Source organism: Acomys russatus, chromosome 7, assembly GCF_903995435.1.
Source record: "Acomys russatus chromosome 7, mAcoRus1.1, whole genome shotgun sequence".
Lineage (NCBI taxonomy): Eukaryota > Metazoa > Chordata > Mammalia > Rodentia > Muridae > Acomys > Acomys russatus.
The window spans coordinates 27,394,701-27,419,909 of record NC_067143.1 but is presented as its reverse complement, the minus strand read 5'-3'; the positions used below and the strand labels follow the sequence as shown (position 1 = coordinate 27,419,909).

Below are 25,209 nucleotides of genomic sequence, written 5' to 3'. Positions count from 1 at the left end.
CATAACTAGACGCAAAAATTCGCACAGATTCTCACCTCTAAGTGTTCTTTTGACTATATCTTAATTTTTCAATTGTATGAACATTAGAAATAACCTTCAGAATTCTCACTATAAATCATGAGACTGGCCTTAGCTGCGCAATGTACATGTTCAGCACTCATGTAATAGTAATACTATCATGTGGGTGCTGAACAGGTGCAGATAGCATTTCAGACCAACTTTTTATCCTGTATTCAAGTGTTGACAGTCCAGTTACATACCAGAGCTGGAGAATAGTTTTCAAAACATTCTCCTATGACTTAGTATCACTATTTACTGTGATGCCACATATTTTAAAACATTGTAGTTGATTTTCATTTTGAATATTATATATCCATAAAGAAGATATTTATTATATTATATAATATCGTGAAATCACATTGGGAGCTACAAAATAAAATTACAGACTTTATGTAGTTTTAACAACAAAAAAACTAACTTTTTAAAGACTATCTTTATGAATATAATTCTTCAGTTAGAAAAAAAGAAGGGAGGTATTTGCTAAATTTTTATTTGATTCCTGACCCAGGAAAGGAGTTGTGATATTTGAATATATTCAAAAGGAATAGAGGTGTCTAGCTTTGTAATTTTCAAACTTTTGAAATTTGTAGCTCCAACTTAATTTGCTATTCAAGTACTAAACATGACTATGTCTCATTGTGTCCCTGTTTTTGATGGTAGCTTTAATGTTCCTACATGGTTCTGAGTTTTGCTGACACAATGCTAGGGACATTGAGTAACAGGAAACGATCATTTACCAAATTAAAAAAGAAAACCTGCTTCGCCTATGAAATATTTTTATATCAATACTTCTTGTTCTTCTACTGACCTTTCCTTGCCCTTAAGAAATCATGGAAATTTTAAGATAACATTACAAGAAATGAGGGCTGAAAGAAAATGAAGTTGGAAGTACTTCAGCTTGGCAAATTGTCATGCTGTTTTTGTATTTATGTCTTTCAACTTTAACACCCACTATTTATTAAGTGACACTCAGTGCCAGAGCGGAAGCTGCGAATCCTGTTTGGACACTGTTGAGGAAGGAAGCTGGGGCTTTATGGGGCACCCCTTCCTCTGAGCCACTGACCAGGAAAGCCATCTTTCCCTATAAAAGCTATTCAATCTAAGAGGTGGGGTGCTTAGGGAAGGAAGATGACCTCTCCCTTGTAAAGTGGAATTGCTGTTTCCCCACCGTGACTCACTCAACTCATTTCCACCAGTGTTTATAAGAACACTCGTGTGAATGATTGTAGTGACAGCAATAGTCATTTAAAATATGGCCCAGATCCCTGGCCTTCCAGTTTCATCAACACATGTACCACCACAACTATGTACGAGAAGCAGGGCTGCTCTCAGTCTGAAGACAGAACAAGGAAGTATATGGTTAGCATGCTCTCAAGGGAGACAAAGATGTTCTGACACGCCATGGGAAGTGTTCGCTTAGATATCATGCATTCTGGGAACTGCAGGCAGCCAGCGTAGTGAGTGAAAGTGCTGTGACCTGCTGCATGGAGGCCCGAGGGGACTTAGTGCTATACAAAGATGTGTAGGCACATTGTGTATCTTGAATGATTTGGGATCTTGACCTCAACCTCAGCTAAGTTTTGATTTAATTAATTTGAATTGCTTGGGGGACAGTGAGCCACCGATAGCTTCATAATAAAACCTAGTTCTTTTATTCATTTCTTTATGATTCCTCAATCTTCTTTGAGACTGATTTTGCGATTAAAGTAAAACAGCGAAGAGAAGAGAGTTTTTCTCGACTTCCTTCTCATGCTAGCATCTCATGTTACTATGTTGCATTTGCCAGCACTAAAACGTCACCAACAGCAGTATGCTATGAATAAGTAAACTTGGATCTTCAATTGGATTTTTATCTTACTTTTCATCAATACAGTTTTTTTTTTCTTTTCCAGGATCCCATTCATGGTGCCACATATATGTAATCATGTAACCTTAGTCTTTTCTAATTTATAACACTTTTCTGCTCTGTCATTATTTTCCCCATGACTTGACACATTTTAGGATTATTGGCCAGGAATTTTGAAGAGACTTCGTCTATTTGAGTATGTAGACCAGTTTTAGTATTCCAGAACATGGGGAGAAAAAAACTTCCTGTCATTGCAACATAATCTGCATCACTATGTTTCCATCAATACACCGCTTTGAGCCGATGGTTTTTGTTACTTTATCATTCTACCAATTACAGTGTCACTCTAGAATTGAAAGTAGATTAATCTTGCCTTTAGTCCCTGCCTAGTATTTGCTTCATGTGTAATCATATAGTGGTAAAAATGAGACCAATGTAAAAACCATAAATAAATAACAAACCGTGCTAGTAGATACAAAATTAGTTGTAAAATACATTTTTACAGAGGGACAAAATAAATAAATAAATAAATAAATAAATACCTTTTCAGCTTAGTCAAAGTTTGTTTTTGTTTTTTCCACTTAAAACACACAGAACATTGGCACAAATATGTACTTTTTCTTTTGTTCCTAACAGATTAGAGATGGACAACCAAATTGTTACGTGTTGAAGAATAAAGATTTAGACCAAGCCTTTAAAGGGCTTATTTACTTAGAGATGGACCTCATATATAATCCGGTAAGTGCCCTCAGGATGTGCCTCCCAGCTTTTCAGTATCTCAAACGTATGGCGCTCAGCCTGTGCAGTCTTGGATTAACGTCAAAGATTTCAGAATTAAAGCTTGAGAATGGTAGGGTTGTATTTAAACCTTTGTCGTAAAATCTGTGCTTTTCCAGGTTTCAAATGGTTGAGCCAACAGGATTGATGAGGTCTAAATTCTCACTAATCTAAAAGGTCAAGGAAAAAAATTAAAAGCAAAGGAAAAAGTAGTCTTTATATATCTATATATACTTTGTATATCTATTTGTTGTCTACTGATTCCATATATGATATATTATACATAAATATAATCTACTTTTTAAAAACATAAATTCTGTTATGTATATAATCTACATATAATATGTAGTGTATCTGTTTAATCTATGATATACAAGTTGTACCGTCTTTAAAACAGCGTATATCATATATTATATATGTGTGTGTGTGTGTGTGTGTGTGTGTGTGTGTGTGTGTGTGTGTGTATATTCTCAAATTCTCAGTCACGCTGAAACCAGGAGACAGTCATCAGTCTAAGTGTGTGTTCTTTGCAGTTTCTTCCTCTGCCTCCCAAATCAACCATCTGCAGGAGAGGTGACCTCTTCCAGTCTACTTCTTCTGGGAAGCATTTGTATATATGTATAGGTTATATGTAGATTATGTTATTCAGCCATGACAGTGGTGTAGTTTCAGGTGGGAAAATATATTGGTTAAAGGATACAGTGGAAGTAGATTTGTGCTTCATCTTTTTTTTTTTTTTTTTTTTTTTTTTTAAGTTCTCCCTCACTCTGCTGGTTTGAACACGTTAGTAAATTCCCCTGGGGCTCAGTTTTCCCCTTGTAAACGAGCTATCATGGCCCATTTGCTTGCTTTTTTCAGGTCACTGGAGGTAATGAGATTGTCTGTGGAAATGTTGTTTTTATGGACTGAGAACTGCCATTCCTCTTTTAGGTACAATTGCTGAAAGTTTAGTTCAAAATGAGAGGAGAAATTTTTGTCATTTAGATTAGCATGGAAATTTATTAAGTTCAGTGTCTCTTCTACTTTGAAATACTTCTGTGGATTTAGTCAAGTGGTAAAAAGACTATCCCTGCTCCAGCCTGACATACCTAGAGATGCTAGGGCCCAGAGACCCTGGTAACTGGCCAAGCATGGTTGGACCCATAACATTCTGGTCCCTGCCTATGGCCTTTGGGTTAAAAGGTCTCATTTTCTGTGATCTTCTCAGTTACTCCGGAAGAGAATGACGTCTGTGTGACCGCTGCCCTTGTAACAACCATCTTTTTCCAGGTCAAAGCAAGTCTCAAGACCTTCAGTCCAAGAGAAAAGCGCTTTATGGAAGAGAGTCGCAAGCTGTCCAAAAAGGTAGGTGGCTCCCACCAAATGGCCTTTGAGTACTGTCCACAGCCAGCGTCCACGGGGTCCAGCTACTTCTTGGACATGGCTGGCTTCTCTTTCATTCATCATCTCCTCCCCCACTCCTTTCTCATCTGGACTCCTCATCTTATCACTTTTTTCTCTCATCCTCGCTCTAAAATGGGAGCTTCAGCCAGGTCAACTAGGAGTGGCTTAAGACCTATTGATTTGAAGAAAAGGGAGTGTGAACCCTGCAGTTGTCTAAAAGTCACCATGGAGCATGGACACCCTAAATTTTTTTGTCTATCCTCCTCGCTTGCAATGTGTTGGTTTCTCCCCTATGCAGCTGAAGGCAAGTGCTCTCTTCTTGTTCAATAGATAAAGGAATTTCCTAGGAGTTCTAGGAGGCTTCTGGCCTCAAATTCACCTACTTCAGCTTTATTAACTCCCTGCGTTTAAACTTAAGAGTGTGTTGGTATCCTGCCCTGGATTGAACTAGATGTCTCTCTTTTTGCCCTGTCACCCTGAACTCCTCTTTTTATCAGTTCAACAAAAAGTAAGGCTGTAGGATGAGGGAGAGGGTGTTCATAGTAAACCAGAAAACACAAAAACAAAAAACCCATGACCTTTGCATTTTCTTTCTTCGGAGTTCCTCCCTGTCCTCTGCAGATCCAGGCCCGGATTTCAGCCAGTCCACATTGTTCTTCTCCGCTTGTGTAACAAGGAACAAAGTGTTCCCCCCTTTAAAAGTGTTTATTACTTCCACAGCTTCCTCTGGGGTGAGCAGCTGTGCATGACACAAAGCAGTTAAATATAAAGCCATCTTCTCTTCCTTTTGTTTCCCATGAACTCCTGGGCACTGTGCTGGGGGAGGGCCTTAGGAGTCTTCTGGAGGGAAGTATCTATTGGAATGTTTTGCTTTCAGTGCCACAGCTTTGAGTGCAATAGTCATTGTGCACAATGCAAATAAGTGTGTCCATTATTGTTATTAACTATTTTAATTCTTTGTCTTTTGCTCTGTTTCCTTGAAAGTTAAAAACCTAAGTGGAGGTAGGCAGGGCAACAGCTTTGAAAGAAAATCAAAATACTGTGCCTCCCACGGGGAGAAAAATTATTTCCTTTACACAACAACTTGGTCACTGGGGTGGCTTTGGCTCTGAGAGCAGGAGATGGCTCTTGGGCTAAATTCTCTGGGCATTTCAGGACAGTCCTCAGGTGTTGCACAGCACTGGCTTACCCTAGGTGACAAAGTTGAAGTTTTTACTGATGAAACAAATATTTTAAACCACCTGCTGTATGGTAGGAAGTTCTCTAAAGTCTTGAATTCTCACAACCATCTGAAAGGTTAAAAACAGCACACTCATATTTTGGGAGGAAGGCTGAGAAATGTATTGAAGACTGTAGAGCTTAGGAAATCAACTACACTTCTTGGAGCCAAAAAAGATTGGCTACTAAAGCTGTCTTACTGGTGTTCTCTGTAGCCATACCAAATAATATCTTGACACATTTCCGTTCTGCCTCAGTTTTGTTCATTCTTGCTCACTCTCTCTCTCTCTTGCCACACTGTGTATGCTTACCTATGCAGGTGCTTACACACAGCACTTGTGTCCAACAAATGTCTGGTTGCTGGAGTTCTCATCAGCTCAGTTCTGTAAGGACACTATTAAAGCAAGTTTTTTTTTTTGTTTTGTTTTGTTTTGTTTTTGTTCCAGTAAATGAGCTAAAACCCAAGTTGGATGTGATTGTCTCCTTTGGATGACAACATTTTGAAACAGTTTTAGGAGCACTGTACACAATACAGTTTAAACAGCTAAGGGAAGCTGGTCTAAGGGAACATCCAGAGTGTGTAAATCTAATTTGCTTCTCTGTTTTCCATTTAAAAAAAAAAACAACAAGATTTTATCAAGAGATGTAGACCGGGTGAAAAGACTCACGATGGCAATATGGAACACAATCCAGTTCTTCAAAAGCTGCTTCCAGTGGGAGTCCACGCTAAGAAGTACAATAGCATTTGTGGTAAGTATTTTGTTTAATGCTCACATTAGTTTCTGTTTATTTGCATCCATTCATCTCTCGAAAATATATTATAACATAGGGGATTAGCTTTTCTAAAACTGTATCAGTATAAAAATTACTTGTAGAACAATATGATAGGCAGATTTGGGCCCAGGGGTCCCGCTCAAACTAAGGCACCAGCCAAGGACAATACAGAAGGTAAACTTTAAACCCCTTCCCAGATCTAGCCAATGGTCAGAATATTCTCCACAGTTGAGTGGAGAGTGTGATATGACTTTCTCATGTACTCTGGTGCCTCACATTTGACCATGTCCCCTGGAGGGGGAGACCTGGTGGCACTCAGAGGAAGGACAGCTGGTAGCCAAGAAGAGACTTGATACCCTATGAGAATATACAGGGGGAGGTAATCCCCCTCAGGAACAGTCATAGGGGAGGGGAATAATGGAAAAATGGGGGGGGGGGAGGAATGGGAGGATACAAGGGATGGGATAAACAATGAGATGTAACAAGAATAAAAAAAAAAAAGAAATTCTTTAAATTGTTCAAATGCTATTTATATATCACTTCTTGCTAAGCTTAAAAAGGCCAGTATCTATATGCTTTCATGGTGTTATTGGACCATATCTATATAGTCTTTACAAGGTTTTTATTTATCCAATTCTAGGCCGGTGACTGTCAGTAATATTTCAAAAAAATGTCAGCCAGAAAAAAAATATGGCTAAATTATAACTCAATGGTTCTACTCTAGGTTTTTAATAAATCATTCACAAAATTCAATATTGAAAATATTACCACAATGTATCCACATCAAGCTTTGGATGCAATTGAACACTCAGATAAACACTGTAATTGATAAACACACACACACACACACACACACACACACACACACACACATATATATGAGATACACTAATTTTCTCAGAACATTGGCCCATTCTCATGAGCATAATAGTAACATAGAGTCAAAAGGCTACAAGAGATTGTAGCTACTCCTGAGTCTATCACGGGGAGTCCATGAGCCTTTGAAGAACAGCCCTGTTGGCATCTCTATTGGCATAGCCTCCATTGGCATCTCTGGAGCATTTGCTCTCATTTGCAAAGGGGCTGGTATTTAATGGGATTGATAATGTCCACTATGGGGGAGATATTAAGATTTTCCATCCTTTTATGTTCATGTACCTGATATTAATGGCAGATTTGTAGACAGCTTCTATACGTTACATAGAAGATTACAATAAAATTCTAGACTGTATGTGTGTGTATATCATATTTCTCCTGTCTTCTATTGGCTGTACACTCTCAATGTTTTCCTCTGCCTTGCAGATTCAGCCTTAATTTATATGTTGTGTGCATCACATAAATTGACACAGAAATAAAATATATACATATCTGTTATATGTATGTGTGTATTTATATATGAATACAAAATATTAGTGTCTTATTGTGACCTCAAAGTTATCTTCACATTTTTTATAGAACTAATTATGTCAGTTCCATGAGAGACGTTTTTCTTAGTCAGTGGGGTAGCATTTTTGATTGGTGTATTTTCATTTTGTATCACTTCAGGACATCTGCGCCTCTGTCATTGTCCTGGCATTTTTTAGTTCTCTCCGTTTCTTACACCCTCCTGAGCTGGTGGCTTCATATCTTAGGCTTCTCTTCCACCTCCCCAGTCCCACTTCCTACCCAGATTCCCTTTCAAAACTTTCCATGGGCTGTTGTGTACAATTCTGGCCCTCAGAGGAAAGTGAACACAATTGGTGGCTGCTTCCAGCCGGCGCTCTGGCCAGTCGCTTGAGGAGTAGAGGATTTCCCCTTTTTTTCAATTGAGTTCTGGCTCTGAGACTTTAGAAAAACAGATCTGTTGCCGTGGATTCAGTAAGGGGCTGACAGAAATGATTAATGGGCTGCCGGCCTGATCTGAAGAAAGATTAAAACAAATGAATGGAAACAGGTTGTCCGGTAAAGAGCACTTCTGGACAGAAAGGGAACCTTGACAAGGGCCTCTCTTCCACTGCCCCTGCCTTGGCTGAGTCCTTTCTGCTGGGCACAATCTCAGAGAAGAGCCTTTCACAAGCTATTGGGAGACTATGACAATGTTCTTTGGTACCATACGTCCTGAGATAGATGGACAAGAGTGCTGTCCTCTCCTACCTGATTTGCTGTAGCCTGATGTACAGGAATACTTGGGCTTATGAGGCTGTGGCAGGCTCTCCTGTTCACGTGAAAGGCATATTTTCTCCAATATGTTGCTGAAAAGGATCACATTTAGTCACCGACACTGCAGTCAACTCACTATGCCCACACACGCCAATTTCTCAGATTCAACCAGCCACAACTAAAAATTCTTAAAAATTACATCTGTACTAAACAAGTACAGGCATTTTCCTCATCTCTACTTCTCATACAAAATAGCATCACAGCTAGTTACATTTCATTTGCATTTTATTTTATATTATAAGCACTCTGGAAATGTTTTAGAAGATATATGTATGCTATAGTCCAGATGATGACATTGGCTGTAAGGTACTAGAGCATTTGTTGGGTTAGGTGTCTGCTGGGGAGCCTGGAACAAGAACCCTAAGTGTAATGAGGAATTACTATATATATAAACTGTTATCCCTTGTCCTGAGTGTACTGCACTGAAATGCAGTCAGACACATTTTGCTTTTAAAAAAAATTTTATTTTATTAATTTATTCAAATTACATCCTAAATGTTATCCCATCACTTGTATGTTCCCGTTTCTCCCTCCCTCCTGCTTTCTCCCTATTCCCCTCCCCTAGGTCTATGACCGAGGGGGACCTCCTCCCCCACTATATGGTCAAAGACTATCAAGTCTCATCTTGGTAGCCTGCTTATTCTTTCTCTGAGTGCCATCAGACCTCCCTACCATGGGGAAGTGGTCAAATATGGGGCACCAGAGTTCGTGTCAGAGTCAGTCTCTGCTCTCCACATAACTGTAGAGAATATCCTGTCCATTGGGTAGATCAGAGTAGGGGTTTGATGTTTACTGCTTATATTATCCTTGGTTAGTGCAGAAGTTTGAACAGACCCCCCTGGCCCCGATCCACCCATCGTGATGTTCTTCTTGTAGGTTTCTAGGACCCTCTGGATCCTTCTATTTCCCCATTCTCCTATATTTGTCTTACCTAGAGTCCCAGTAGGATGTCCTCACATCTATCCCAATCTCCTGGTAAGAGAAGACTTTCATGGGACATGCCTTTTGGGCTAGTATCCAATTATAAGTGAATATATACCATGTGAGTCTTCCTGCTTCTGACTTAACTCACTCAGTATGATCATTTCTAGTTCGATCCATTTGTCTACAAATTTCTGGATTTCCTTGGACAACCACTTTGGAAATCTATATGGCACTTTCTAAAAAAATCTGGAAGGCAAAGGCTAAAGAACTCGCCACTAAGCTGGGTTAAATGTACATGGCTAAGTTTTCTGTACATAAATATAATTACAAAACTAAAAATAAAAACAACTGGGAACAGGGCTTCCTCAAGACCCAGCTATTCCACTCCTTGGAATATACCCAGAAGATGCTCCAGCACACAACAAGGACACATGCTCAACCATGTTCATAGCAGCCTTATTCATAATAGCCAGAACATGGAAACAGCCTAAATGTACCTCAGTTGAAGAATGGATAAAGAAACTGTGGTGCAGTTACACAATGGAATACTCATCTATTAAAAACACATTTTGTTTTTAATGTGAAACCCACATGCCAAGTTTATACCATTTGCAGAGTGCCTAGCCACGGTGGATCTCTGAGACACCAAGATACTGAAAGGCAGATAGTTCCTGCCCCAAAGCTGATGGAATGGGATTTTATTAAACCCTTTCTGTTACTATACACTATCATTATAATTATCCCTGTACAGTTTCTGCTCTTTAAAATACAGGACTATATTGAAATGTACGTATAGGACAGACTGATGGCCATATATGTGTCTGCATGTGTACTTCCCCCTCTTCTGTTTTTGCTGTTTAAATTACATCCTGAGCAGCCAAACTGTTTTTTATGGGGCATGTTTGCTCAGAAAGTATTCTGTGGGCTTCTCAGTTGCCCATAGAGTTCTATTGGAACTATACAGATAGGAGCTGCCGCTGGGCATGTTACTGTACCCTCAAGTATGTGGGACCCTGTCATAGATGGTCTACCAGGAGAAAGTTAGCTTTTCTGCTAAGCTGAGCCAGAGAGATGTAAAGAGGCTGACAGAAGAAAGCTCAGCATCCCCTCTGCCTAGCCTTCAGTGGAAGCATGGAGCATGTCATCACTAGTACCCACTAATGGTTCTGCTCTGGTCAAGTCAGGGCAGAGTGCTGCTGCTTTCTATTCATTAACCTGGTACTTCCTTCTTGTGCCTCCTGCTCCCTTGGGAGTGACAAGGCAGAACAGCTTTGTGGACATCTGAAGCACAGTTTTAATCTGAGAACTTATGCAGCCCCCAGATTCTGCTTGAACTGCCCTTATCTTCTATTGGAAACGAGATGAGAGATAGTATTGGGCTACTGGAGGGCCAAGAAAGAATGATTTTGGCCAAACTATCCACAGTAGGACTTTCACTGTCCCTGAGGGCATAAGGAGTAACGCCAGCACAGCACAAACTAAGAGGAGACAGGAAAATTATTTTATCCTTGTTTGCTCAGAAAACAGTCTACTAACTCCATATTCTTTCCTGTTCTTCCAGATGAGGCAAAGCATGCTCACTGTAGAATTACATTTAATATGTACTGGCTATTAGTGTTAAGACCTCAGGGAGGCACAGCATACACTTTCCTAGGATTACTATGAGTGTGGGCATACATAGATCATCCCCTGATGGAAGCTTCAGTTTAAGATTAAACCAGCCTTTTAAGGTCTAAGTCCAGGGAGTCTAGTGAAAAGTAGACAGGTAGATATGGAATAATTAATTTTGTTAGCTTATCTATGCATAAACCTGTTCCTGTGTGAGTGACTGCATCCCCCGTGCTAAGGAACGAGTGTTATCCTTACTATTTCCCTGATACCCGTTATGTTAAAATTGCTGTGTGTTGTTGAATTTGTCTCTACAAAAATTTAAATCAAAGAAGAGGCCATCAATTTGAGAGGGGAGACATGGAAGAGTAGTTGGAAGGAGGGGGCATGGGAGGGGTTTCAGAGAAGAAATGGAAGGGGAAGTGGTGTCATTAGATTTTAATTTAAGATATATTTGGTACAAGTATTTGATTAAAATACAGTCTCAAAAAATAAACAAATAAACCTCAATAAAGTATATTCTGTAAATGTTACATTTGCATCTTATGGGGAACGTGCTTTATTAGGCAGAATATTTCAAAGAGAATTCTTATTCTGTCTTTAGAGAGTTTTCTTCTCATGAAAGTTTGTTAAGTATTTTGGTTCATTGCTCTCTCCAAGCTCTAAATTAATTCTTCATGCTAAATTAACTATATAAGATCCCCCTTAAAAAGTCACATTCTTGACTTTCCCAATTGAAAGCAAATATAAAATACTAAGTAATTGACAGAGAACAAATGCAGCAAACATCTTTACATAGGAATAAGTGCATCTGTCTGCACACTGCTCTGTGAATAGATTTGCAGCTATGGCATTTATCCATGTGCTCATGGTGATACCCACAGAGACCTTGAACTCTGGGGATACTAAGAGCTCAGGTTACTGCTTTGCTTACTAAGCATAGTAATTCCGTGCAGTCTGGTGTTAATTTCGTGAGTACCAACAAAAGCCTGTAGGTATAGATGTAAAGCTTCACCCTCTTTTTTATGAGTGAAAAATGTCCACCTGTAGTAGAATGTTGAAGTTTGTGTTTTTGAGATGCAAGGGGAAGATTGGAACTTGGGTCATCTGGCTTTAGAAAGGACCTGCTCCATTCGAGGGCTTGATGTTCCTTGCTGTTGATGCTCATGATTCAAAGCTACTGTTGCCTTTCCGTTTGTAGTCTTGGCTGCAGGAGCAAGCTTACTGATTATTTCAGAAATGCATTGACGCTGTGTGTATGGGGCAAATACTTCTTCCAAGGCGGTGAGAGAAAAATACTTACCTGGGTGGGACTAGTTCTCCATCAGTGCGCATTCAATTTGGAACCATATACAGGATCTAAGAAGCACTAGCTCTCTATCACTCCCCAGTTGGAGTGTTGATTTCCCTTACATTGGAAGGATAATCTTAGATAATTCACAAGTATTTTCAGAGAAAGCATGAATGAAGGCTAAGTTTAAAAAAAAAAAAAACCCTAATGAATCAATCATAAAGAGAAGTTGTACTTTTCAAGTTTTTTTTTTTTTTTTTTAAGTTTTCAAGCTGTTAAAGAAGAGATGGAATGGAGAATAATTGTGTACAGTAACGCATGCCTTCAGATTACCATAACACAATCAGTAAATATGCAGGCACTTCTGGGGAGGTTCCCACCCCCATATTGTCTCTATAGCAGCACATAATTTGATAGTGGATTAACTCACAAAAAATACTTTTGCATTGTGATATTATGTAGTATACTGTAGAATCAATTATAAATATGGATTTTGCTTTTTTTGTTGTTTTCTGTATAGAGTTATACATTATCTCAGGACTCTGCTAAAAGAAGTGAAGCTATATTATCACATAAATACATTTTCCATGTGATAAAATGGAACTTACTAAGAGATGGTCTAATCACAAGGTTACTTTAAATAGCAGAGGTCTCATTGTGCTTTTAAAAGTAGGGCTGCCTTCATGGCACTGTGTCTTTGCAACAGGAGGACACCTACTGCACTGAGAGTGGCTAGTGGCCCAGGCATTGATGGATTCCTTGTTTTATTAAATTTTTCTTTAGACACTTGCTGTTAAAAAGTAATCTAAGTCTACCATATATCAATGGACATCTTCATAAAGCTATGACTTTAACATCTGTGGCTTTGTCCCCTAAACTTTTGAGTGTCAGAAAATGAAGAATTTTTCCTAAGTTGACAGGGCTTGTAATATGATATATAATTTAAGGGAGCAATCAGCACCTCAAATACAGTTCAACATACAACTCTCCACTTCTTAGTCATAGGCAGTATTTAAGATTTACAGAATCCGTTGCATTTTACTTCTAACTTAACCATAACAGTAATAACGGAACCAGCCATTTCAACATAGAACAGGTATATGTGTAAAGCGCGTCCGTGTACACACACACACACACACACACACACACACACACACACACACACACACACACACACAATCACAGAATACAGGGCTTTTAGGAAGTGAATAGTTTGCTCTGTTGAACCATTTACCAGAGCAGTTTAACAAGGTCTTGAGGGTGACTATTACTTGCTATACTTACTGGTGTAACAGTAAGTAAACAATGTAACACAAACACCGTAAAGGAGAAGAGGTTCACATTAGAAGGTACTACTGACCATCATGCTGCAGAATTCATGGGACCAGAAGCTTAAAGAGGCATCTGGTCATGTGGCTTCTGCATCCAGCTGACAGGAACCAGAGAGGGATGCATGCTGGTAGTCTGCTCACTGCTTCCATTTTATTTGGACAAAGACCACAGGCCATGGACTGGTGCCACCCACAGTCAAGGTGAGTCTTCTCAATAAACTCAGTCTGCAAAACTCCCTCACAGAAATGGACAGAAATTTGTGTCCATGGTGATTTTGGGGACTTCCAAGTTGGCAATCATTAACTATCACAGTGACCATGATTCCTCTGGGACATTCAGGTATATCTTGTTTTGTTATGGATAGTTAAATACAGTTCTGATTTTGCTTTTGAGGTTGGCATCTGCACACGGTGCCATTCCGATGGTCTTTTGATGATTTGGATATTGGTTCACAGTATCTAAGATACTTAACTTTTTTCTAAGCTCAGTCACTAGCTTATTAATCAACAGTGTACTCTTTTGGTGGCTGTCTCCATATGGACTGGAGGCCACCACTGTTCATGTGGCCAGTGCCTGTGCAGTTTGAGTTTAAAGATAATCAATATTTTTATGAGAGATAACAACAATAAACATAAGGTTTGAACCATTTTATATGAAGCCAGAATTTCTTAAGACATCTTAACTGAATGTACACACACATGCAATATGCATCTATATGACATAAAAGTTTGTAGGTCTTGGCCTATCATTTGTTTTAGTACTGATACAATGATCTCTCATATCTTTAACATGAAAGATTATCTAGCATGCTTCCAAAAACATTTTGAAGATTTTATTTTTTCTTCAACACTTTTTAAGAGAAGAACAATTCATCATTGCACATCGTGATTATAATTTTTACAGCATAATTGCACCTTCTATTGACAACTTCTCAGGCATTAACTAATTATGCCATTTAATAAAATTATAGTAATTGCATTTACAAGATTATCCATGGAAGATATAAAAGGACACTATTAACTATTTTAGCATATTTTTATGTTTATGTTTTCAAACTTATAATTGAATTGTGCTACCAGACAGAATCACTGAACACGCAGAGGCATTTTAGAGCATGCTAATTTTGACTTATAAGCACCAGATCTTTATTATTTTAATCCACGACCAGTGCACACTACCATGTTCACACAGCCATGCCAGATAGCAAGAGACGATTAACCCTGTCTCTAGGATTTCCAGACTAGTCTCCATCAGACCTCTGTCATTAGTGTTACCTGTTCTGATCTTTCTCTTGGGGTGAACTTTGAGCGCCCATTTTTCTTTGAGCTTGAAAACAGCATCAGATGACTATATAAGGACAAATCATGTGTGTACATGTATGTGCACATGTATGTACACACACAGACACACAGACACACACACACACAATTCTTTGAGCTTTCTGTTAGAAGCCTTGCATCTGACAGATTCCAGTGAACTCCATTTACGTCAGTCTAGTCTCCAGGAGTATGCCATTGTGAGCTTGATTGTGGTTTCAAATGTTAGACGCTTAAGTCCTAGATAAAGGTGAGAGTCTAACAGCCATGCTGCTCTTCTGTATGGCTAATGGTTGATTTTTTTCTTTACTGTCTTTCCACCTTCTATTATACTTCTTTCCCTTCTCTTTATTGCTGATGGTCCAGTAGGTTTACTGTGCTTACGTATAGAGAGGCAAACAATGAACTTCTCATACACGTAGCCATTCGCCCAACAAAATTTCCCTCTCTATTTTTCTTTTTCTTCTTGTGTCTCTTATTCATCAATCCCAAATATTCTATCCTTCCTGCCTCCCTCCTTCTCCCCCCTCTTCTTTCTTTCTTTCTTTTTTTTTTTTTTTTTTTACTGTCTAGTCCTATTGATGTTTAAAAAAAAAAACCACATTCTGACAGATGTAGCAGATGGAAGAAAGGGTTCCTACTAGCTCATAGTTTGAGGGTACATACCATCCTGGCATGGAAGTCAAGGCACCAGGAGCTTAAAGAAGTTGAAAGCATCATATCCTTAATCAAAAGAAACAGTCAGTCATGAATTTCTGTGCTCAGTTCACTTCCTCATTTTTATATAGACCAGTATTTCACCAAGAGAATAGTGCTACCCACAGAGGGTGGTTCTTCCCTCTTCAATCAATGCAGTTAAAATAATCCTCCCAAGGCATGCCCTGCGTCCCATCTCCCAGGTAGGTCCAGATTCCAGTTGACAACCCTAAGCATCACACTTTGCCTCTCTGCTTGTATTCTTCTACCTTCCTTCCTTATACTTGAAAGCAAAAGATACCGTTTTGAATGAAAATATTTAATGGGAAGAATCCTTTGAGAAGCAACTTGTCTAATAAGCATGGGATAGCTTATTTAATGAAATAAGTTACAAGTAATGGTAGAAGTTGTAAATACTAATGGATACTGATGTTGTTCTAGCAAAAACCTCATTAATAGTGTTTTATTGTGAAGTTTATGTTGTGAGGTTAAAAAAAAAAAAAAAAGCCAAGATCCATGGTATGTCCTGTAGTGAATGTTCAAGAGCCAATTACTTCCAGGGACTCATTAATGTGCCTATAACCACCAAATACCAAAGCATGGACCGTGACTCTCAAGGCTATGATAGCCGTCTTCATACTTACTTCACTCAAGTTCTCAACATCCAAAGGAGGACACACAGGTTATGCTTGTTTGCTCCATTAAGGAATTGTGCAAAATGACCATATATATTATTATGGTATGGTATGGTAAAATGGCAAAGGTGTAGTCTTAGGTTCTTACTTCTGCTGCTGGTGCTGGGTACATAGTAAGCATCTAAGCGTTGCTTCTGGGAAGAATGTTAGGACCACTGGAGCCCTCCTCTGTCCTATTATCCTGCAACTGCTCTAATGTAAAAACTCTGAGACTATCTGACAACTCTATTGTCCTCTCGTCTGATAACGCATTTTTCTGACCCTGCCCGTCCAGGGTAGTGCTAATTAGCAGCAGAATGCCCAAAAAGCATCCAGCAACAGGGGAGCTGGGTAAGGAAGGGGCTGGCAGATCTCTAACTGGGACCTGTAGTCCTTGAATTTTGGAGCATTGAAATAATTACAAAAAAAAAAAAAAAAAAAAAAAAAAAAAAAAAAGCAGAATGCTTTTCTTCCTCTCCATCTGTTTCTTTAATGTGACACCTGGATGTGCAAACATTTGGAGTGATGCAAAAATGGAAAGAAATATCTAGAAATAGAGAGAGGTAAGGGCACGTGTGAAAACAGCCACAACCGTTGCTCCCTGAATAGGTTTTGACCTGTTGAAGAAACATGCGCAGTGCTTATATTTCTGGCTAATTTGATATTGCCTTTTTTTGTTGCAGCCTGAGCTTTGTTATTTGTTTCTAAGCTGTCATTTTTATTAGTCTCTCTGGCTGATCTTTTGGGGCTCCGCATCAGGTGGCGTGTGCTCTCATTGTCTGGCTGGGCTCGGCAAACGGAAGGCCTTTTATTGCTGTGTGATGTGGGCGTGCTTGCCTGGGTAGCCTGTAATTAGACCCACCACAGGTGACAGTTACAAGAGAGCCCAGTAATCATTCTAGCTGCCTGATCTGATGTTTATGGAGAGCAACCTGCTTTGTGGTCTGGTTAGGGTTTACTGCTGGACTGCACTTCTGCCACTTGATTTATGCCTTTGAAAGGCGTGTTTTGTTACCTCTCCCTGGATCTTGAGGTTATGTCATTAGCTTTTTAAAATAACAGATCTCTCTCTTCCTCTCCCTCTCTCCTTCTCTCTCCCTCTCTTTGACCCCCTCCCTCCCCCTCTCTCTTCCTTACCCCCCCCCCCCCCCCCCCCGCTCTGTGTGTATGTGTGTTGTTCTCTGGCCTAATAGTCTATATCTCACTTATGCAAAATAAATAAATAAATAAATAAAGATATGAGGAAAAAACAATTGAATTCAATGCACAGTCCTCTTAGCAAGGCTTATGAATGATTTTAGTTTCCCTGGGGTTTTCAAACCACTGCAATCCACCTTTTCTTTCCCATGGCCCTTTGGAACGAACTATTTTTTTTTAAATCTCTGCCCAATCTCTTCAAGGTTTCTGTTTTTACTAATTATCATGAAGATGGTTCTTGTCAAAGAAAAAAAAAAGGAGGGGGAGGAAGAAAAAAAGAGAAGACAAGGTGTGCACTTCTTGACACACCAGTAGCAAATGAGGCACACAGGGCTTCTGTTTGCATCTGGGGGAAAAATTGGAGATGTGTTTGCGTTCCATCAGGGGGATTGGAACAAGGCCTTCCTTAGACCTCCCAGGGGCAGCTTAACTGTTTACCTCCCAACCCTGAGAAACTTCAGCCCTACCCCACTTTTACAGAGTGTGGCTTTTATTGCCATACACTCCGCCGTTATGGTTGCAGTTTCTGGGTATGGATTACATCTACATGGCAGCCATAGAGTCTGCCGTTTATAAAACAGTGCATTTCCCCCGCAGGTTTTCCTATTGGAAACTAGTATGTAAGTCAGTGGAGTTGTTGCTCAGAAAGACAATGCTTTCAGGAACATAAATCTGAACCTTATGTACATTCGTCTGACCCTTCTGTTAAGGTAAATGGATCTCTACCATCAAGATGCTCTGAGCACAGAGACGGCACAGGTATTGATGAGGACAGTGGACAGGATAGTCTGCGACCCTTGTATTTCTAAGTGCTTCTGCCATAACGATCTGTTCTTGGTTCATTGGTATAAAATGATGATTTCTTTTGCAAACTATTTTAAAATATGTCTTCTATTTTCAAAGCAGCAGCACACCAAGTAAGTGTTTGCTAATAGCAAAATCACCCCTGTTCTGGCTGCATCTAGGTACAGCACTCAGAAATATTTTGTAAACTATTCCCAAACATGAGCTGTTTTCCTGGGAAACAAATATATAGTCCCTTTTTGTAAGGAAACTTCTCTGTGCTGTCTACCACCCCCATTCCACTTTACAAGATAGTAGGATGGACCATATGTTCTGTTGTTTGAAAGTAGCTGCTGGAGGCAGCCCACCTCACCCCCACCTCACCCCCACCTCACCCCCACCTCACCCCCACCTCACCCCCACCCCCACCCCCACCTCACCCCCACCTCACCCCCACCTCACCCCCACCCCCACCCCCACCTCACCCCCACCTCACCCCCACCTCACCCCCACCTCACCCCCACCCTCACCCCCACCTCACCCCCACCTCACCCCCACCTCACCCCCACCCCACCCCCACCTCACCCCCACCTCACCCCCACCTCACCCCCACCTCACCCCCACCCCCACCCCCACCTCACCCCCACCTCACCCCCACCTCACCCCCACCCCCACCCCCACCTCACCCCCACCTCACCCCCACCTCACCCCCACCTCACCCCCACCCCCACCCCCACCTCACCCCCACCTCACCCCCACCTCACCCCCACCTCACCCCCACCCCCACCCCCACCTCACCCCCACCTCACCCCCACCTCACCCCCACCTCACCCCCACCTCCACCCCCACCTCACCCCCACCTCACCCCCACCTCACCCCCACCCTCACCCCCACCTCACCCCCACCTCACCCCCACCTCACCCCCACCCCCACCCCCACCTCACCCCCACCTCACCCCCACCTCACCCCCACCCCACCCCCACCTCACCCCCACCTCACCCCCACCCCCACCCCCACCCCCACCTTAAAGCTATGTTTAATTGTGAATTTTATTGTGATTTAAAAATCTTCACAAATGTAAGTGCTACCAAAGAACACTATTTATTTATGGTCATTTAACTGCACCCCCTCCATCCCCACCCACACATGGAAAAAAAGACAATTTGGAGGAAACAGGAAAAAAAAAGGAAAGGAAATTAAAAAAAAGCACAGGAAAGCAGCTTGATGCTTGTCTATGTCCTGCAGGTGGCGGCAGAAACCCACAAATGAGGAAAATCCCAAGATATTTTTCTGTTGACTATGCTGGGATTTTAATTCCAGCAATTTATTTTTAATTTGATACAATAATCTGTAAACAGAAATTATTACATCCATTTAAAAAAATTTAATTTCCATGTTGTGTAATTTTCTGCTCCGTTTTTGTAATCATTTTCTCTCATATTGTGTAGCTTGTTGATCTGTACGCAGAAGGGATAAAATCTAGACTATTGTCAGGTTAGTACAGATTTCCTGTGTCAGTTAGATACCTTGCACGCTTGTATTGCACACAGGTTTTAGGAAAAGTTACATACTATTGGATGCTTAGAAAATCTGCCCTGTGTGTGAATGTGTGTACATGTGTACGAAGACACACATTAAAGCTATAATATTAAACCCACTTGCATCAAAGTGCCTTCCCCTCCCGACCCCCATTTTAGCTACTTATGGTTAGTTTTAATGTGCTCAAACTCAACGTATTTTTAAGAAAAATTATCCAGTGCTAAAAACAAAGCATAAATGGTTTTCCTAATTAAAAAATGCATAGCAGATATAATAACATTTCCACTCCTTTCATTGTTTCTTTTTGGACATTAGGAACTGTAAAGGCAAAGTTAATGACTTAAAGACTTGAGATTTGTTTCTCTGATGCTGGCTAAGGTTCAAAAGTTCTTAAATTGCAATTTTTGCAAAGGCATATATTCATTTGCAATCTTTTAGGTTTCAGCTTGAAGACACTGGCTCTAGAGTGATTTGCTTAAGCATAAAGCTAATTTCGGCTCTCCTATTTTCTTGTAGCCTCATTTGAAAAAAAAAAAAACCTTGCAGTGCACATTTTCTAAGGAAACTGCCATGATTCTAAGGAAATGTAATTATTTTGGTTTAAATGCTTTAGGCTTTAGAAGTTGAGTGTCATCCATGTACAACTGTGATGGTCCTGGGGAAATTATCTGAGTGTCTGTCATTGTCTTTCTTTGGAACTGTCTGCTAAGTCATATGATAAAGTTCAAAACCCAATAAGGTCTTGTCTACTGTTCCAATGGATTCAGACTGTCTTAAAAAAGAAGTGGGGTGGGGGAGGGGAGGGAGAGAGAGAGAGAGAGAGAGAGAGAGAGAGAGAGAGAGAGAGAGAGAGAGAGAGAGAGAGAGAGAGAGAGAGAGAGAGGAAACCAGACTTCTGATATTCTGTTTCAATTGCTCTTTCAATTACTCATGAGGGAGGCGAGGGGACGGCAAGACCGACCCCCCTGAAAACCTATTTTGCAGCCTTCATAGGAAGAATATTCAGTTCTCTGCTGTTAGCATCTGACCAGAATCTAATCCATTAAAAATATATCGTAGTAAGCAGTTCCCGAAAAAAAAAAATGTTTATAATAAACGGTGAGAGGCAAGCTTCCACCGTGAGATTAGCAGTCAGCGAGGACCTGCTCCTCAGAAATAGGTTGCTGCTTGACCAGTTGTCCTGCTGAGAAGCCTAAGGGACAGAAAGGAGATTTAAAAGCTTGCAGAATAAGGACTGTATTTGATTTTCCTACCCTCCACCCCACCCCGCTTTGCTCTCTTTTGCATATAACTGCGTTGTTCTTCGCTCACAGGAGTTTTCTTCAAATGATCTATTATGAAGTTCGTTTTAAGAGCAAAAGCATGGCATGATTTTGGGGGGGCCACCCCATCCCTGTTCTGTGACCATCAAATGACCTCTGCATATTAATGTAACTCATTTACTTTATAGAACTGATTTTGTAGCTTGGGAGGGGGGCGGCGGAAATGAAGGTTGGGATTTTGCTATAGATTGTGGTGACAATCCAGCTTTCTGCTTGATTGAAGTCCAGCCTTGGCAGTGGACACTGGTGCCCATGAATAATGCCTAGGAGGTGGGTGATACCTTTAGTATCAGGGGCCCTCCGAGTGACTAAGAGATCAAATACACTGGCTAAAAAGCCTTAGGGAAGCATTATGTGTCTGAGGTCTGATCTATTGTCTGGGAGGTCGGGGAGTGTTAATGCACTCTGCAAGGATTACACTCCCTCTCTAATTGCTCACACACTTCCTTAAAGGATTTAAGCAGCTAAGAGAGGTGACTCCTGGGCAGGTTTTTGTCTTCTGCTGCAGTTGAACTGTATCTGTTTTCCTGCCTAGACTACTATATCAAGTATCCTCTGCTAGGCTGAACGACCCACATCCCTGACAAGGGATGGAAGTAACCAGAGATGATACTCACAATAGGGTTCCTACCTGCTCCTTGAATACCCTGGAGCTTACTTCGTGGGAAGGACAGCACCACTGTGTCTCATAGGGCCACCACAGAAGGTCCAAAGCTCTGCCTTGATTTTTGGCCTGGTATGTTTTCCTCATCTCTTCTTGGTGCTGGGATGCTGTGTGACATTTTAGATATCAGGGTTGAATTAGTAGATCAGTTAAACATGTGGGGAGGTATAAGCATTAACATCTCTGGGTGGCTTTCTCCTCTACCAAAACACATACTTCTCTCTCTTTCTCTCTTCTTCTTCTTTTCTTCTTCTTCTCTTCTTCTTCTTCTTCTTCTTCTTCTTCTTCTTCTTCTTCTTCTTCTTCTTCTTCTTCTTCTTCTTCTGCTTCTTCTTCTTCTTCTTCCCTCCCTCTCAAATACACACATACATATACATGTACCCTTATAATACTTACACTCTGAAACACATCCACACGTGCACACACAAGGACACACATGTTTTAAAATGTTTACAGGACCCATCTACAAATAGAACCCCCGATAGCTTTGTCCAAATTTTCACTGTAAACTTCAAGTAACATACAAGCACATTTCTACAGAGCACCCCCCCCCCACTCCCTGCTTTGGCGTGTATTTACTAAATCTTGTATACCTGGGAGCCCATGAAACAATGTGATCATTCCTATATGACACCAGAGAACTAAAACTGAAGGCGTGACCAATTCTTTCACAGGGCAGTTTAGGGGATACAGTTGCCTGTGTGATTGGCAGAGCATGGTGAGCCTGTTACATTTGTGGTTTGTGTGGAGCAGGAGGGGCAGGTCTGCACAGCTCTGTGAGTGTTCTTTCCCCAGTAGGCACCATTGCATCACAGAGCAGTCCAGATCCCTCTTAGATCAGTCCCAACTATGAATACAGATTGCGTATGTGGCCTGGAGCCCACAGTATAATGTTTATGTAGCATGTGAAAGAGACCTGGGAGGATTCCCTGTGATTCATGGGTGGTACTGAGTGATGGATATGGAACGATTTTTTTTTAAAAGAAATCCTTGTTTGTCCCTTGGGTTTTTTCACACTTCTTAGCCGACTACACAGTATTTTACTCATCTCCGTATAAAGCTGTCAGTGCGTGCAGTGTACGTGTGTCTTGAAGACTCTAAGCAGATGACGCGAACAATTGCTGGAGGGAGAAAAACACATCTGAATCAGAATCTTCAGTGAGGGCGCTTCTCTAGGGTCCCTGGCCCCTGCTTCTACGTGCTGGACTTCTTCTCACATGTTTTCTTTCTGTGTGTTATCTCTCACTGTTGGTAGATTGCACTGAATGTTTCATCTGTATATAAAAATTAAAAATTCAAACAAAAATCTGGCCCACATGAAGAACAGGCCCTTTGGGCATATGGTTCATTATGCATATTCGTTTAATTACTAAAACACTCGTGATGGCTTTTCTGCCCTTGCTTTCAACTTCTAAAGTTGGATCTCTTCTATTGCTCAGAAAATGCAGCACAGAATTCTGTTTTGAAGGTGGGGGAGGGGCGGGGAGAGAAGGAGGAGAAGGAGGAAGAAGAGGAAGAGGAGGAGGGGGAGATCAACCTTTGAAGAAATGATGTAGCTCACTCAGAAGAGGAAGGTTTCCTGATTTCAGCTGAGGGCAGCTGACATTCTTCCCCTCCTCATGGGCCCCTTCACCTTGCTTTCTCCCTCCCAGTCCCAACCCAGCACCCCCCCCCACCCCACCCAGTGCTGCTCTTCACTGTGGTTAGTGTATGTAACTGAACAGGGAGGATGTCGGTTTCCAATATGTTCCCTCCGAGTCACTCGGGGAATGGGCTGGTGGAGCTGTCCGCAGTTTATTGGTTAGAATGAGGCTGCTATGAAAATGTGACTTTAATTGATTTTTCAGGGCAAACAGGTGGTGATGGTTTAGACGTTCCCTGGTCTCAGTGCCACTCCTAATTTGAGGCTGTACTTAGAATGGCTTTATTAAAATAAACAATCTCCTGGCTTTGGCATTACCTAGACATCTGCCTTTTGGCTCTTAGAGACCCTCTGGAAATACTTTCATTCTGTGACTCTTTTAAAAGTTCCAGTTCTAAGCTGGCTGAAGAGGGACTTTATTTTCTATTCTTGCCATTAAAAGTAGTCCTTTGTCCTTTAGTGTAACACATTAGACAGAATTCAGAAGATGCATAAATAGGATCATTGTTGTCCTGTAGGTTTAAGCAGAGGCACATTCTATTTACACGAGGCAGCAGATTTTCAACATGACAGGTCACAAGTTGAGTGGGTAAGTATTCTGTTTTCCCTTGACTTGAACTTTCATGCTAGTGAGAAAAAAAAAAGATCTTCCAGTTGAATATATACATGGTATGGGAACTGTGTTGTAAGAGCTTTTGGGTTTCTCCCTGATTTACAAAAGCATCTCTGCCTTAGGAAAGAACTTCCTGGGTTCCTATTGATGAGCATGGATTAAAAACTTCTAAATGTGCCTGTCTGCCGAAGGAGATTCCAGGTCTTGGCAGGATCCTTGTCTTCAGTGGCAGGCATGGGTGGCTCTGATGGCAAGCACAATTTTGCTTTTCAATTAAGCAAATCAGTCCTCTAAGGGAAGCCCTCAAAGACATCCCTGGTGGGATCTCTAAAGGCACTCTGCTCTGCGTGCCTGTGAATAGCATTACTCACTCCTCACTTTGGAAGAGGTTCTGGGAGTTAAGATACCTGTATTTGCTTTTTAGCAGAGAATGTATCCTGAGAAGATTTGATGTGAACATTTCTATAGCTCTGTTGCTTTCAGCTCCCAGAAACAAAGCTGCAGATGTGGGTAACACAACAGAAGGAAACTGTTTTCTAGTGCCCCACTTCTGCTCCTCAACTCTACTCAGTTAATACTAGATACCTCCATACCTTGTCTTTATTCTGATTGTCCTATGAACACGAAGAGCCAATGACTGTTAATGGCTCAATTTTAGTCAACCCTTGACCAGCTGGCGTATGAATAGAGTGTGCCTCTTTCATCCTCTTCAATGGAGGATCCCAAACAGTCCATAATAATGCTTCAGAAAGGAGTTGAGACCCTCACCAGTTCATGCAATGGAACTGTTGTTTTTCTGACCTCTTCAGATAGCCCGCTTTATATAAAAATAAATAGAGATTTAAAGATTTTCAGTCCTTTCTTTGATGAGAATGGAGAACTTGCTGATAATAGTGGCAAACGTATTTACCAAAATCAGGCTTTCAACTGCTCAATTACCGGCTTTGCCACAAATGCATAATGAGAAATTTATTGTCTGATTGGAGACTTGAAATTATGCTTATTACAGGGGAGGAGCCGACAGTTGCTGCACACTAGCTGTATCCCTTCTTTCAGTCACTTCAGTGCTGGGGACTTTACAGACTTATTGCCTGTCCTTTATGCGTGACGTGGGGAGTGTCTTGGGTCACGAGGGAGGTGAAAAGCATCAAGTAACCTAGAGCATATATGAACTGTAGATATCACGCAAACATCCAAGGGGAGTGATTTTCAGAGAAGGGGCAGGGGAGGACTATTTGATGAGAAGTGAGCCCGGCGCGGTGGCATGTTCTTATAATCCAGCAAGTGGGAACTACATGGATCATGTGCATGAAAAGCTGACTCTGAGTCCCCAGTAATGCACTGGTATTGC

At 41.0% G+C, this 25,209-nt stretch overlaps 1 protein-coding gene across 1 annotated transcript in view; it reads left to right on the top strand.

The window, feature by feature from the left end:
- Mctp2 (multiple C2 and transmembrane domain containing 2) overlaps window positions 1–25,209 on the top strand; it is a 224,255-nt gene that overhangs the window by 141,233 nt on the left and 57,813 nt on the right. The window contains exons 15-17 of the mRNA XM_051148727.1: window positions 2,543–2,644; window positions 3,953–4,027; window positions 5,915–6,034. Of these exons, the coding sequence (XP_051004684.1) occupies window positions 2,543–2,644; window positions 3,953–4,027; window positions 5,915–6,034 (297 nt within the window). The remainder of the gene's footprint in view (window positions 1–2,542; window positions 2,645–3,952; window positions 4,028–5,914; window positions 6,035–25,209) is intronic.